We start from the raw sequence: 16,009 nt of genomic DNA, 5'->3' as shown, positions 1-16,009 counted from the left end.
AAAACCAAACGATAAGCTTGGTCTTCCATCATCCTGTTGTAAGCCACGCGAAACTCCACACTGAACCACATGCTGTCCAGGAACTGTCGAGACAATAATATCACCGTCCTTCTACTGTTAAGCACGGAATACACGATGTTCTCGCTAATAGCGTTACCCGCCAACCAATCACGTTCGTGAACACAAAGGCGATAAGTGGGTTCCAGTCGATCCACCATCTCCATGGTTAAGATAGAATCGGAACTATTATAACACACAAAAGCGTCGTACTTCTTTTCATCGTCGTCGAGGATCCTGTAGCAACAGGGCAAGTACACGTCTCGACTGTACAGAAAGGCCAATATAGCGAGTCTGTAATGGTAACAGACAACTACGAGAACTGATGACGTCAATACAAACGCTACCGAAACTGTAAGAACTATTACTTGCCATAAAGGCCACACCGGTTTCTTTAGACAAAACACATCCAGCGGTATACTTTCAATTAGCTCGTGTGTTACGGAATTGTTAACTCTATTGACTCTCTGGCAGGTTACGTTCTCGGAATCACGGATCTTAAGCAAATTCCGCGTAAACCACTTCTTGAAATGGACAGAGTGACAATCGCATTTCCACTCGTTTCTGGAGAGAAAGATGCTGAAGTTTGACGAATCTTCCACGCGCTTCATCAGAGAAGGGGGCAAATCCGACAGCTTGTTTCCATCCAGAGCCAAATAGCGGAGATTTTCCGGAACGACCCAATCGTTCAGTGACGTCAGAGAATTGTTACTAAGATACAAATGGGTGACGTTTTCCCACGTAGTCCCATTCAGTTCGGACAGATTTACAATGTGGTTGTTGTTCAGATTGACAAATGTTGAATTGACGGGAAGACTCGCGGGCGGATAAGATAAACTTCTACGAGAACAATCGATTGTACTTTGTCCTTCTAGTGTCAGGTAACACTTGCAAAACAAAGGACATTCCTCTTTCCGCGGACAGACACTGTAAATTGGCCAGATTTCTGTTAGTTTCCTTTTGGATCGTCCATTGCATCTCAGGATATTGGAATCTGGGAAAATGCGGACGGCGTTTTCGTCAGAGTGAAGAAATCGCAAGAATTGTCTGATTCGACAATCGCACTCGATGACGTTTCCAGTAACGTTATACACTGGATAACTGTTAGAATGTCGTCGATAGTCAATGTAGATAGTGGAGATGTTGTTGTGGTTGAGCAATATTTTGGTGTGGTTTCTTGTAAACACGGGTAGAGTGACTTCTTGAAATTGATTGTGGGATAGATCGACTTCAGTCAGGTTGTTATTCGACCAATCAATATTAGGAAAAGTCTTCAGATTCGAGTTGCTGATGTTTAGACTTTCCAAATGATTGCTAGAACTAAAAGGATATTTTGCGGATAAACATTCAAAGTTGTTATTTGATAGGTCGATGATCTTCAAATTCGAAAGAGGTAGAAGTGTATCATCGTGCAAGGAGGACAAATCGTTATCGGATAACCGCAACACTGCCAGTGTTGATAAGCGCTTGAAGATATCTTTATGTAAATGGTTCAGTCTGTTGTACGATAAGTCTAATGATCCGAGTCTCTTTAAGTTGGAAAATACACGCGGTGGCAAAGACGATAATTTATTTCCAGTCATCGACAAACGACTCAAATGTTCCGTGTTATTAAACAGTGCTTCCGGTAGACGTGTAATGTTATTAAAATCTAGCAAGCATTCTATCAAAAAGGTGGTGTCTGAAAATAAAGATTCCTCCAGACGTTCCAAAGAGCATCTGGATGCCCGAAGATGTTCTAAGCGTGTCAAGCCTCTTAAGAATCCTTTGGGTAAGTTTTTTATTCCTGTATTTCCACTCATTTCGAGACCGATTAACTGAGTGAGGGAGGAGAGCAGATTTTCCGGAAGAACCGTCAGTTTATTGTTTTTGATCCGAAGTATTTCTAGGCTGAAGAGATCGGAAAAGATGTCTTCCGAGAAGTTCTCGATGTGATTATCGGATAAATCTAAATACGTTAACAATGTGAGATTTTTAAAGAATCCGCGTGGAATCTCTTTTATTCTGTTATTGTACAAGCTGAGTATTCTGAGATTTCTCAACTCTTGGAGTAGCTCCACCTGAACATGCTGAAGAGTTCCATTTACTATTCTCAAAATTGGAAGATTTGTCAAGTTTTTAAATGGTGGCCGAGTAAAGGAAGTGAAATTGTAATGGTTTATTAGTAATGCGTGGATGATGGGTTGAGAATCGAACGTCAGGTCGAATGATCCTCCAGTTCTTATTCCATACAGGGATACGTTTGTGACAAATGGCAAGTTTTCAAAGTGCAAAGTTTGATAATTCGGTTCGATTGTGGTAAATGCAATTTGCAAATTGCGTATGACGAGTCCAGATAAAAATTCACTCAAACTAAAATTCCGAAAATAACAATTGCGCATTTTTAAAACAACGTCTTCTTTCTGTTGCAAACAACGGAATATCCGACGATCGGGTTCCGCCCCGTAGCAATCGATAAAAAGAAAGCCGACGTTAACAACGACGAAAACGTTTTCGCTTAGAAGACAATCGGTTCTGGTGACCCGTAGAAAAAACCTGGGACACGGGACATTTTTCCATCTGCTCAAGAATTCGGTGCAACACTGAGCCAAAGCGATACACAACAGCAGGTTCAACAGGTTTTTCACTTTTATTTCCGAGGCATTCTGCAAAGAAAACTTGCATTTAATTCGTTATAAAGGAGTGAAATGCCGAAGAGAACGAGTCTGAACGGGAATTAATTTGTATTTTTACTGTAATTGTAACCAGATGGCTACCGACCTAAATTAGCCTATACTTAAAAGATATTGCTGGACGCTTTTACATTCCGATTTTCCTCACACCACAGCTTCTAATTTGTTGGAAGGAATGCAAAGTCGGGAAGAAATATACTACTGTATCGAAGAATTTCGTACAAGGTCCAGAGCCATGTAATGCAGTTAACTGGAAAAGTAAAGCTCGGAAATACATTACAAACTGTCGTTGGCAATGGCAGACGAAATTCAATTAAACAGCAGAAATAAAATCGAAATGAGTGTTTCGTGCGGTCGGTGTAAAAGTACAATCTCGTCTATCTTGAGGTAAATCGCTTCAAATTCGCATTTGGAGTTTGCAACGCTCCGCATTAGGTCTATTTTGAGATCCGCGGAATCGTTTTAATTAATATAAAATATTATTAAAATATTTTATTATCGAGGAGAACATTCTAAACAAAGAAAGGATATAACATCCGTCATTTTCGAAAAGAAGGGAAATCGAACTTCCTGTTAGACAGCCGACTGGCCGACGAATGAGTTTTGCATACGGTGCGGGCCGCTTGGAGATCCTCTATAACAGTGGTTCCCAACCTTTTTTCATTAGCGTACCCCTTGACATGTCATATCTCTAGATTGTACCCCTCATTTAAGAAATTTAGTGAGTAACCGTATTGTTAATTTTACATATTGTAACTTTAAATTAAAGAAAAAAAACCTAAAAGAAAAAATGTATAATGAAGTTGTGATTGTTGCAAGGAACATATTTTACCTAATAATTTTTTAATACTATTAGTTTGTGATACATAATATATTATTTTTTCTGCCATAATAACTAACTTTTTTCTGTACCCCTAAACAACCTATCGCGTACCCCTAGGGGTACGTGTACCACAGGTTGGGAATCGCTGCTCTATAAATAGGGGCTTTTTCTCGCCAATCGAGGTAGTCATTCGGGGGGAAGATTACCATACAATTTGGCAGTTCGTAAGAAGAGGAAGTTGTCACATAATTTATGCAGTACGGCCACACGTAAGAAGTCAGAAATATTTTTATAATGCACCCACGAAAATGTTACGCTATGAGATTCGCGACCTTCTCCCGTATCCCGAACGGAAAGACAACCGAAGACAAGCGTAAACTTGATATTGCGAAGGTAGTATAATCTGCAGATTGATGTAAACTCTGTTTCACGCGTATAGATGAATGAAGATTAAGTAGACAGTTGATTTCTCTCCGCCAGATAGCTCTAGAATATATCATTTGCAATCCCATTAATTGTATTATTATTCGTTTGATTCAATTAAATTTGTTTGTTATTTGTTTATAATATGGTCTCCTTAAGCTTTAAATTTAGTCATTACGTCCACTCCATTTATTCGCGTCCCTCCCGCTCGAAATTCTTCGCGAACGCGAGATAGTCCGCGAATTTGACTATCTGGTGTCGGGAAAAAGCAACTTTCAAGGTTGTTACGTACATCCGTTCATTTATAAACTTCGTAGGAAGTCATCCGTTGACAAAGTGAGCCAATCTAACGATCGCGTGCCACGTAAGTGACACAGAATTAGAGTTAAGTGGCTCTATGTCTTTGGCTCCTCACGTCTATCGTCAAATGCTAACGTGTCCCCGACGCGAAAAACCTTCGCGTGGAGGGATCTGATGGTTTTAATCGTAAATGGCGAGACATTGGTGACGAGAAGGGTTACGTTTCACCGCGTGCCGATTTTGAGGAAGGTCTGAGTATTGTTCGCTAACAGAGGACTTTGTTAGCAGTAAGAAAAAGCACTTTAGTATTATATTAATTTAATTATACCAAGGGCTAGAAGCAACTTTTGTAATAATTTTGGCACTTTAGTGTTTTCAATGTCGTCTCGACATATTGACAGATGTCCTTACAGCCATACTATGGTTTCTACCGATATCTTCCGTAGAAATTGTCGATAATCCCGGGCCATTTTCTTCGGTATTTTTATAAGAATCGATAATTTCAGTTTCCATCTTACGGGCAAAGTCTTAACTTTGCGTCACGCATATACGGACGACAAACAATCCTTCAAATAGATTTACGTAAATAGGACATCCACCGGAATTTCTACGCGTACCTTTACACCGTTACCCGACAATTTAACTAGACAATATATTTTTATATTAATTTTTCATTTACTTGTTATCCTGTACGGACGAAAACTTACCAATTTACTCTTAAAAACAAGAAAATTTACGCGATACCGACGGGGAATGTATCTTTAGAAAGAGTGAAATAAGCCTACATCGCTTCGATTCTTTTTATAACATTAAGAATTAAGTTATTTAGCTTCGCCTGTTTACTACGGACAGTCATCCCAACGTTCTTTCGACCAGAAATAAATATACAATTATTCAAGGACAAAATGACGCAAACAGGAAAGTCGACTCTCGTCACGTTTAACGACAGAAGACGAAATCGCCGCGTTTTCTTTGTATTTTAATAAAATTGCAGAAAGTTTTTCTCAAATAATATGTTTGTATATAAATTTATCCAAAGGACTAATTATAAGCAATGCTTTCGTCTACTTCTAGTGTTTGGCATCGCGCGCTTATCGAAAGGTCTTTCATTATATGCCACGTACAACGCAAACGTCAATGGCTATAAGAGGAATTTCTAAACGTTACGACGAATTATTGGACACTTACTTGGAGGGAGATCCTTTGACGCTCCGCCGACATAGCCGTTCGTTTAACTGCTTATAACGGGATGGCAAGCAGTTATGTCCTTAATTCGTTAAACACCGACAGGAATTTTTATTTTTCTCTTTAACGCCGAATGATGTTGTAGCTGTGATGCAATACCTGGCCGGAAAGACGGGTGAGACATCGAGACGGGATTTCTCTGGAAAATCCACTNTTATATACAGAAAGAACAGAAATGAAAGTAACAATCTGTAACTCAGAAAATCTATTATTAAAATTTGTATTCTGTGTAACACATCGTTGATATTTCGATGACAATTGATATTTTCAATGGAGAATCTCCGGCGATTCGTTTCGAGATTAGCTGCTTTCGATTTGTTCAAAAATTTTTGAAAATCGTTAAAGTAAGAAAATCGGACTCTTTAACACATTTTTAGAAATTAATATTTTGAAATGAAAATATAGATAAAAGAGCAGACTACATATCCCCATCGAGACGGGATTTCTCTGGAAAATCCATTTTTTTTCCGAGATGATTTTGGATAAGCGCAATTTTGAAAGATTATCGAGTGTAATACGCTCGTAGACGATTGCACTCCACCGACGCGCAGTTTTCCGGATTTTATTTACGCGTTTATATCCTAACTAAGGACCAGATTCCCTTAGAAAGTTTCCGCCAGAGGTAATCCCGCGTTGCCTTTCGCGGACATCGGGTAGACATCCCCGCTCTTCCGCATCCTCCGTTTTCTGCACCTCGTCTGGCAGACTTTCTTGTGTTTTTATAATTCCGTGTTAACCAAATTTGGTAAAAGACATCGCGTCTTTGCCAAAAAAAATTCAAATCGGAAATCCCGGTGTCAGGCGAAGATGTTTCCTCCCGGGAAACCGATAAGGTATTCCATAGAAAGCGTTTCCTTTTGTTTGATCGATGACCCGGATTATTTCTTTTTTGTCTCCGTGTTTCTCATTGTTCCATCTATTTTTAAACTGTTTTATATTCGTAATTAGAATTACGTAATAAATACAGTACTGTATTTTAATTCGAATTACTGTAGAAAGGTTTTTCTCAAATCAAATCATTTCGTATTAATTAATTAATTTATCGATAAAATCGGACGTAGGAAAAACAATATAAACAACGATTTTATTTTTTTCTCGTGTTACGGAATCAAACGAATGTTAAGGATCTTTCTCGTTTCTATTTGAGTTATTTTCTTTATATACAAAGCCAACGTCACTCTGTACAAAAGGGGATTCTAATCGTTACGTCCAAATAACGAGTTATCTTACTCTAAGCGTTACTCTCACCCAATAAAAACAGGTTAAACGTTCACCCGGAAGGTGATCCGTCCGAAATGGCCATTTATTCAATTCCTTATATGTATACCGTTAAATCGATAAATACTAACGGAAAGGTCTCTTTTTCTCTTTAAAAGCCCACCGTATCGCCAGGCTGACGTAATATCCAGTTGGAAAAAGGACGGGAGATAAAAGCGGAATTTCCGTGGAAAATTCCCTTTGCTGCCAGATTAAGATTATTACATTATTTCGTATAACTCTTCCATTATATTATAATATAGTATTTGATTCATATTTACAAAAATTATATTCCCTTTCTAGTAATATAAATCAGTTACTATAATAGAACAAACATTAAAACGTATACCGTAAAGTGTTTGGTTATTTCAGCCTACCATTGTCGCGTTTATCACCATACTCGGATGGTACGAAATGGCACAAATTCATCGGTGAAGTAGACACCGATTGAATACATATATTTTATTCCGAGAAGAGTTAGATACGTAACTGGTACGACTCTATCGCTAACGGGGAAAAGATGATGTACGGGGCAAAACACTACTACGCTCCGAGCAGGCGAGTGCTATGCGCTACCTTTCGCAGTGAAGGCGTAACGGCGCGTGTATTTCGCACTATATCGTTGCGGCAGTAATTCGGTGAATATAATATACATTTTTTATAATTATATTTTTTTTTGTAAGAATTATATTTAGCTAATTATTCTAACTTTTATGCCAGTGGATAACGCTACCTGTAAATGAGAAAATCGACTGTATATAAAAATTAATTAATTTATAAAAATGCAATGGATATTTCGGCACGGCGTTGCTCGTATATCCAACGTCAAACGTCAAATTCCTGCGGTTGGACGGAAACCGGTTATTTTGCATTTGTTTCTATAGAAAGGAATTTTGTTTATTTCGAATGTGCTGTAACAAATGTTACTTTTACAGGGTGAGGCAAATAAAAGCGACCCGAGTACAAAGAAACACGGCGGAGGAAAGGAAATACGGTACTAACCTGATTATAGCGGATGTTGAAAGTGACCACCATTCGTCTCTCGGCACCTTTGGGCCCTGGTTGGCGAGAGACACTGCGAACCAAACCTCAACCCTCTGATCGTGCAATGGTGTTTCGTGGAAGTTATGCGGATTCTCCGCTGCCCAGAACCTGCGATTCTGCGAGTTGACATAGATACTCGGGTGAAACCGGGCTTCGTCAGACGCAAAGAACAGATCCGTGTCCGAGCCATTCGTTGTTATCTCGGTGAACGGCCACTGGCAAAACTGGAGGCGCTGCTGCTTTTAATGCGTGAACAACAGACACTCGGTAGGAATGCGTGCGCGGGACCAGGTGGGGTATTCGTCCGCACGATCGACGTGATACGCCGGTCTCTCGCGACAGGCGTCCGGTTGATTCGGAGTATTGTTCGCTAACAGAGGACTTTGTTGGCAGTAAGAAAAAGCACTTTAGTATTATATTAATTTAATTATACCAAGGGCTAGAAGCAACTTTTGTAATAATTTTGGCACTTTAGTGTTTTCAAGCACTTTGACACCATTAAACCGCTCAGCAAACAACTGACCACACCGTTTCCACCACTTTGTTGTCGCGTAGCTTTCCATGACGAACTCCCGCTGCTCCACTGTGAGTACCATCGTCCCCTTTCCACTGCTCCACTCGCACTGACAGCCCACACTACGCTCTGAACCGGTGTGAATCGCGTGGCGGGCGTACACGTAGTGTGCGCGTCACGGGGTGTGGTTATACGCATAAATTTACGTCCAATCGTATCCACTGGTCCGGGCTACTTTTATTTGCCCCAACCTGTATATGCTTTTGTGGTGAATTTCGTTCAAGTATTATATTCGAAAATGTGTAATAATTAGATAATAAAGTTGTAATTCAATGGCAAAGTAAACATTGAAATTCGACAATAAAACAATACTTTATATACAGAAAGAACAGAAATGAAAGTAACAATCTGTAACTCAGAAAATCTATTATTAAAATTTGTATTCTGTGTAACACATCGTTGATATTTCGATGACAATTGATATTTTCAATGGAGAATCTCCGGCGATTCGTTTCGAGATTAGCTGCTTTCAATTTGTTGAAAAGCTTTTGAAAATCGTTAACTTAAGTAAGAAAGTCGGACTCTTTAACACATTTTTAGAAATTAATATTTTAAAATGAAAATATAGATAAAAGAGCAGGCTACATGACCCCTTATTAATTAATTAATTCATTAATTAAATTAATTTTTTACATCTTTTTAGTTCACAGAGCATTTGTGATTTAAGGGTTGGCGCTTTGTGAAGAAATTAAATTACCGTAAACTTTTTGAACTGACATTGCCAAAGAAACCGTTTTTACCCCAAGGCGGGTGTAATGGGTCATAATCGGTTTCCGTATGGTGTGAAATAAATCGCGCGGTTTTCAATCTCGATCATCGACCTAACTAAACACAAATGCGGTATATTCAAATAGTTTAAATTAGCACGAATCAAAAACATTTCCTATACTTCGGATGTAGAAAGNGTATAATATAACGTATAATACAAAGTTTAAACTTTAAACATATAAAACAAATAAAAATTTAATATTCAAACTGTAAAACCCTTAAATTGCAATGCAAAAACATGAGAATTTCACCATTTTCAAGGCATAACTTTTCTTGCAAATCTACCAATTTGATTACAGCTACAGCAGAATGATTAAAATGTGTGACAATATTTCTATTAACTGGGATTATAGTTTTCACATCTTGTTTAGAAAATATGCATTCGTTTATTGTCAGCTGCAGCGTATGTATAAAACACGATAATGCTTCTAAGTTGCAATTCCTACTTCCAGCTACCAGATTTGCCGCAGAATCTTTTAGTACCAAGAATATCTTATCACTTGTCAACTTATACTGTTCAAGAACAATTTTTAACTGTTCACTGATTCGTGTAGCTGTGTGGGAACCTTCGAAGGAAACGATTTGCAAAACAGCTCTTTTCTGCTGAAAATCATCCTTCAACCAGTGGGTTGTTACACTTAAAAAAGGAGAATTGTTTGTAGTTGCTGTCCAAATATCAGCGGTTAAAGAAATATATTTTGTTTCTGTTAAACACGGAGACATTTCAGCTTTTTAAACGATGTCGAAGTTTCCATGCGTCAACAATTAAGTGTTAAGATTTATTTTAGAAACAAAGGAAGAGATTGTTGATTTTGCGAGGATATTCGATCGTCTTTTGTTTACCTGACCCGAGGGAGGTGGAAATACCGGGTGGAGAAAAATGGGGTTTTTCCACATTATAATTAACTGTATAATTAACTCCAGAATAAATTATTAACACTAATCGGTCGATTAATCGGTATCGGCTGATAATGCATGGCCGATTAATCGGTAATCGGTAATCGGCCATTTTGCTTATCGGTGCATCCTTAGTAAACACGCATATTTTTGCCGTTTTCTCATCTTTTTTTTTAGTTCAGAAAGTCTGACAACGTGGAGATTTTCAAAAATCTCGGAGGGTCAATTTTGACACGATTCCTCGTTACGTAAAGGTAACACCCGAAATAATAAAAGTGGTGTTAATTAAGAACGAATTACGAAAGGCGTGAAATTAGAATTTGTATCGAGAAGAAAAGAATTTTTATATTATACGAGTGCACCAGGTTTTGCTTCGCGTAAAAAGTTAATGCGAAATGAAAAGTCCCGGTAGATTGAAAATATACGAAAGACTAAACGACGGAAAATTTAATATTTTATTGTATTATAAATAATGTATTACAATGCACAAATGGTACTTACGCGAAATTTCTCTTTACGCGACTAAACATTAAAGTCCTAAATCCTGGAGGTAACATTTGTATTGTCCAGGATTTAGGAATTTGGCATCTATATAAAAAGTATTGTAATAAAAATCTTTAGTGCAGTTTTTTATAAATACAGTTATTTTATCAATTTTTACTTCATTTTTTATTTTTTAAAATTAGCCATCAACTTAATAAATGTAAAACAAGACGAATTTTCAAAATCATTCATGAAATTTTTACGCGAAAAGTATAAAAAATTCCTAAGCGTTGAGATTCAAAATGGCGGATTATTATGCTCAAACAACACAGCGCGGTAGTGAATTCCATCTTTCGGAGGAAGTTTCCCACTGGCTGAGGTCATCGATTCTGATTAAAGTTTCGATCAAAAAGAATGTTTACACTTACAAAATAATATCTTTAAATAAATATTATCATTTTAACTGAATTTATATCGCGTTTTCACATTACAAATCAAACAGCACTTTCGCTTCTTCATTCCGAAATTTTTGCACTCGCGTCGTCCACTCGATAATGTAACGATTTATGACTCAAATAACGAGATAACGCGGGTCTCGACCGCTCCCAACATAGGTCCCGCGGAGTACAAACACGCGCGTATCCGAGAGAATGACGTTACACTCAGAATTAAACTTAAATAAAAATTATATTTTCTATTTTGGGTTTGAAAGTTTTCACCAAATCCGCTCGAAACTTCGCCCGACACTACACGCTGTTGAAGAATTCCGCAGACAGTAGCAATATCGTTTTATCCCTATTTCGAATCGAAGCTTCTATCTGACATTTTACGTCATAACCGGGTATCCAATGGCGCTGTTGAATGCGCAGCTTAAAGAAAGAGGTGGTTTCTCCTCCAAACACGTGACGATATCCCTGTCGCTGTCGGAATAAGAAAAGGAGGCATCGAACGCCTTATCTTTGTCCAGTTCGGAAATCTTGCAGCAGTACAGCGAAGGAAATGCACGTACGTAAGCCAAGATGGCTTTTCTGTATTTCAGAAATAAGGAAATGAACACCATTGTTAATATTCCTAACAGACGGATATCGGAACCGGAAACGATGAGATGGAACGTTCGTTACGATCGAAGTATTGCAGGGGCGTGGGAAATATTAAAGAAAGAACAATTCGCCATGATCAAAAAACCTTTGTATAGGTAACGGCGACACTTCGGTGGTAATGTTTTAGAACGGGACACACCACGTAGGAACGAATCGGTTCCTCTAAAGTATTGTTCCTCAAGTCAGAATGCGAATAATTTAATTTATTTTTATTTCTCAAAAAAAAAACACTGTGGACATGTTGGCCTCTTGCCAGCATGTTAAATTAAAATCAACAAAACNTAAAATTGTATATCCTTATTACGAATAAAGTCTTTTTATATTATTTTAGATATATTAATTTAAAATAAGTTGCAACATATTATATTCACAGACATATATTGAAAAAATTCAATACAACTAAATAAAAACTCAGTCCACTAACGACGCCATTGCAGAAAGGAAATAAGTGCAAATAACCAATTGCAGGTCATTTACTTTTCCATAATATCAAGTTGAGGAGAATATTCTCGCAAACGGTTTTGGAATAAGTCTTCAGAATTAGTTTTTTAACCAATCCTTATCGATTATTAAAAATTATTCGTGGTTCCAGTTTATAGTCATAGGTAAGGAAGGTGGTCAACAGTTCGATTTCTTCATCGTCTAAATCTTCGATCATTCGCTGAATTTTCACGAACGACGAACCATTTTGTAAATGAAGTGATGACAAACTTCTTAAAATACTTTCTTTTCGGGTCTCCTGTAATATTAAAGTTGTTTTCGCCGATTCTGATGGTCTTGGTTTCCGTGCAATAGACNGAATATATAGAAATAAAATAACATCTTTATTATTTTAATTTTCTCTCGGGAGAAATCTAAGCATCTCGACGTTTTGCATTACAATTTGTATAGGCCTATAATTGTTCAGGTCTGAAACTTTACGCCATATACAAAATATCACTTGATTTTATATTTTTTTTTACCTTATAAACTGAAGATTCTACGCGCATTATTATAAATATATTTGTTATATATAAATATAATATCACAAATCAAAGTACACTTTCGCTTCTTAATTTTGAGATAATTCTATCCACATCGTGAACTTGATGATGTAACGGTTTATCAGTCGAGTAACGTGGTAAGGCGTATCTCAACTTTTCCCAAAACCATCTTTCTCCCCACACCAGGTAGGTCTTGCTAAGTAGCAACTCGCGCATGTCCGCGGGAACTACGTCGCACACCGAAGTATCCTTCAATACGAAAATTATCCTTTCCATCTTATCCTCCAAAGACTGTACCAAGGCCGCTTGAAACTCCGCTTGACACCACACGCTGTTGAAGAATTCCTCGGACAGGAGCAATATCGTCTTCTTGCTGTTTCTAATCGAAGCTTCTATTTGACATATTACGTCATAACCGGGTACCCAATCGCGCTCGTGGATACACAGCTTAAAGAATGGAACATTATCTTCCAGTTCCTTCAACAAACACATGACGATGTCCCTGTCGCTGCCGGAGTAAGAAATGAAGGCATCGAACGCCTTATCTTTGTCCAGTTCGGAAATCTTGCAGCAGTACAACAAAGGAAAATGCACGTACACGTAAGCCAAGATGGTGTTTCTGTACTTCAGAAAAAAGAAAGCGAACACCATTGTTAATATTCCTAGCAGACAGACAACGGAACCGGAAACGATTATAGGAACGTTCGTTACGATAGAAGGAGGCAAACAAAACGCATCGTCCGGAAAATTCAATATGGAAGACACGACAACGGTGTTGTTCTCAGACAATAATCTTCTGCACTTCACTTCTTCGGCTTCCACTATCTTATGAACGTTGCGATTCAACCACAGTTTGAAGGGTTTGAAAGAACAATTGCACCAAAATGCGTTGTTTCTAATGTCCACTCGAATATAAGAAGAATCGCTTACGTATTGCAAAAATTTTCCAGGAAAATCTTGTAGACCGTTGTATCGAAGAGAGAGAACTTTCAACGAAGAAGGAAACCTCCAATGCTCGGAGGGATTTAAACGATTGTGGTCCAAGTACAGTTCATCCACTCCTGACCAACTGTCTGTAATTTTTATTGCGGAAAGAGAGTTGTGTTCCAGGTGAACGATTGTGGTGTTTTCGGGAAGTATTGCAGGAGCGTGGGAAATATTGGAGAAGGAACAATTTACTATCACCGAAAAGCCTTTATATAAGTAACAGAGACAGTTCTGTGGGCAATGTTCTACAATGGGACACAACACGTAGGAAGGAACCAATTCCTGGAAAGTCTTGTTCCTCAAGTCAGAAGGAGACTCGCAGAGCAGCGATCGACCGTTTTCCGAAAACTGAACTTCTTCGACGAAATTCCTCAAAGCGCAGTCACACCGGAAGGGGTTTCCAAAGAGAAAGACGTTATTCATATTCCTGGTGATTTTTCCCGTGACTGTAGTGATGCTATTGTCCATCAATAAAATTACAGAGCGATTATCTGGAGGGAGGTCTTCGGTGCGAAGAATCGACAGGCGATTGTCATTCAGTCTGAGCAGCGAGATGTTATACGCGCTCCAGTCCATTCGAGGAAACTCTGTGAAGGAGGTAATGGAAAGCCCCAAGGATGTCAAACGTGGCAGTCTTCCGAACGGTGCCGGTCCCGGTAAAGAGCCCAGTGGATTTTTATCCAGATACAATACTTTTAGATTTTTCAAAATTTCAAACTTTCCCTCTTCTACCTTTGTTATTCTGTTTCCTGTTAAAGACAATGCTTCAATATTTTGAATGTCGTCAAACACTTCGAAAGGAATTCTGGTCAGAAGATTATTGCCTAAATCCAGTCTCGACAGCCGTTTGTTATTACGGAACACGTTGGAAGGTAATTCGTGTAACCGGTTTTTCTCTAAATCTATTCGTTCAATATACCGGTTATTTTCAAACAAATCAGGGTGTAAACGATCGATTCGATTTTCGCATATTCGAACTTTGTATAAGTCATAACAAGAGGAAAATATCTTCGGTGGCAATTCACGAATATTGCAGTCGCAAGCAAAGAAAAACAGTAATTTTGAAACGTTTTGCAATAGCATTTCCGGTAGAGAACAAAAATGGTTGCTATCCATGTTAATAGAGATCAAATTGAAATTATCTGCAAACAACAAAGCGGGAAGAATAATTAAGCGATTATCATTCAAAAACAGCTTTTTAAGGCTCGTCAAGCCTCTAAATATAGCGGGAGAAAGAACGGTCAACAAGTTTCTGGATAAATTAAGTTCCTCTAGAGATTTCAATTCGTAGAAAAGAGTTTCCGGAAGATCCTCTAAACGATTGTAGAAGAGGTATAAAGATTTGAGTCTATTCAAACCACGAAATGCATCTTCTGGAAAACTTCTTATTCTTCCTAAGACTACGTAAATCATTTTTAACGAGGGGAGCCTATTGAGTAATCCCTTCGGAAATTTTTCCGTCATTACGCGCAACACATTGATTCTTTCAACGTTGCGTAACTCTTCTAAAGTGTACGTGACGTTTTGCATATAGTATAAAGTGACGTCGCGGAGATTCGGTAGGTTCTTGATGGTGACACGCGAATTCGGTGGAACGTCTTCGGAAATCAAAAAGAAATGCCAAACACTTTTATCTTTCAGGGACGTTCCGACGTCGGAAGAGGGGAGGAGGCATTCTCTTAACACCACGAAGAAAAAGTAAGTAAAATTAGTGCACACACGAATCTGTTCGGCGTCGAAAGTGTTTCCTCGACACACCACGTGAATGGCACTGTCGTAGTCGCTGATGTAAGAAGTAACGTTCGATCCGCATTCTACCCTTCGATTCACTCTTTGAGTAATGAAACCAAATCGGTCGCTGACGAAGAACCACCCCTGTACTGCCGTGCAAAGGAACACCAATTGAACCAAGAAGATTTTCTGCATCATCTGAAACGAAAGTAAAACGTGTCACTTTCCGAACAGATCTATTTTACTCGAACACGTTCCAGCCTGTAAAGTATTAATAGTTTGTACTGTACCCTACAATTATACGGCCACTACGTACGGTATGTAATTATAAAATACTGTAGTCTAATATATCTCTGTTTCCATTCCGCCATTTGCAGCGGTAATTCGTTTTCGATGCTTATATTTTCCTTTTCCCTCCGAGATGCCCAGTGATCGGCGCCCTTAGCATCGAGTCCCCCTAAGCATTGCCTAGGCAGATTACAAGTTAGTGCGTTTCGCCGGGCAACTGCTCGATTATAAAGAAATGCTGTATCAAAGACTTAAGTCAAATAGGAAGACTTTAGTATAAATGTTTGTTAATATAAAAGGGTAAATTAATTTAATGCCTCGTTAGGATCCTTTACTGTTTTACCTTTTTCGTATTAACGTTCAATATTTTATATTGC

General features: G+C 38.3%; 1 protein-coding gene across 1 annotated transcript; it reads right to left on the bottom strand.

Moving 5' to 3' along the window:
• Nucleotides 1-5: 5 nt before the first annotated feature.
• LOC111634443 lies at nucleotides 6-15,044 on the bottom strand (the record flags this gene model as incomplete). Its single annotated transcript, XM_023379211.1, has 2 exons — nucleotides 12,684-15,044; nucleotides 6-2,702 (listed from the first exon to the last, which is right to left on the bottom strand). Coding segments are annotated over exons 1-2 (5,040 nt in total), but the record flags the coding sequence as incomplete, so codon positions are not given.
• Nucleotides 15,045-16,009: the final 965 nt, after the last annotated feature.

This window comes from Centruroides sculpturatus, unplaced genomic scaffold (genome assembly GCF_000671375.1).
Source record: "Centruroides sculpturatus isolate CEXI.00-Female unplaced genomic scaffold, Cexi_2.0 scaffold781, whole genome shotgun sequence".
In the NCBI taxonomy this organism is placed as follows: domain Eukaryota; kingdom Metazoa; phylum Arthropoda; class Arachnida; order Scorpiones; family Buthidae; genus Centruroides; species Centruroides sculpturatus.
This window is presented reverse-complemented; position numbering and strand designations above follow the sequence as displayed.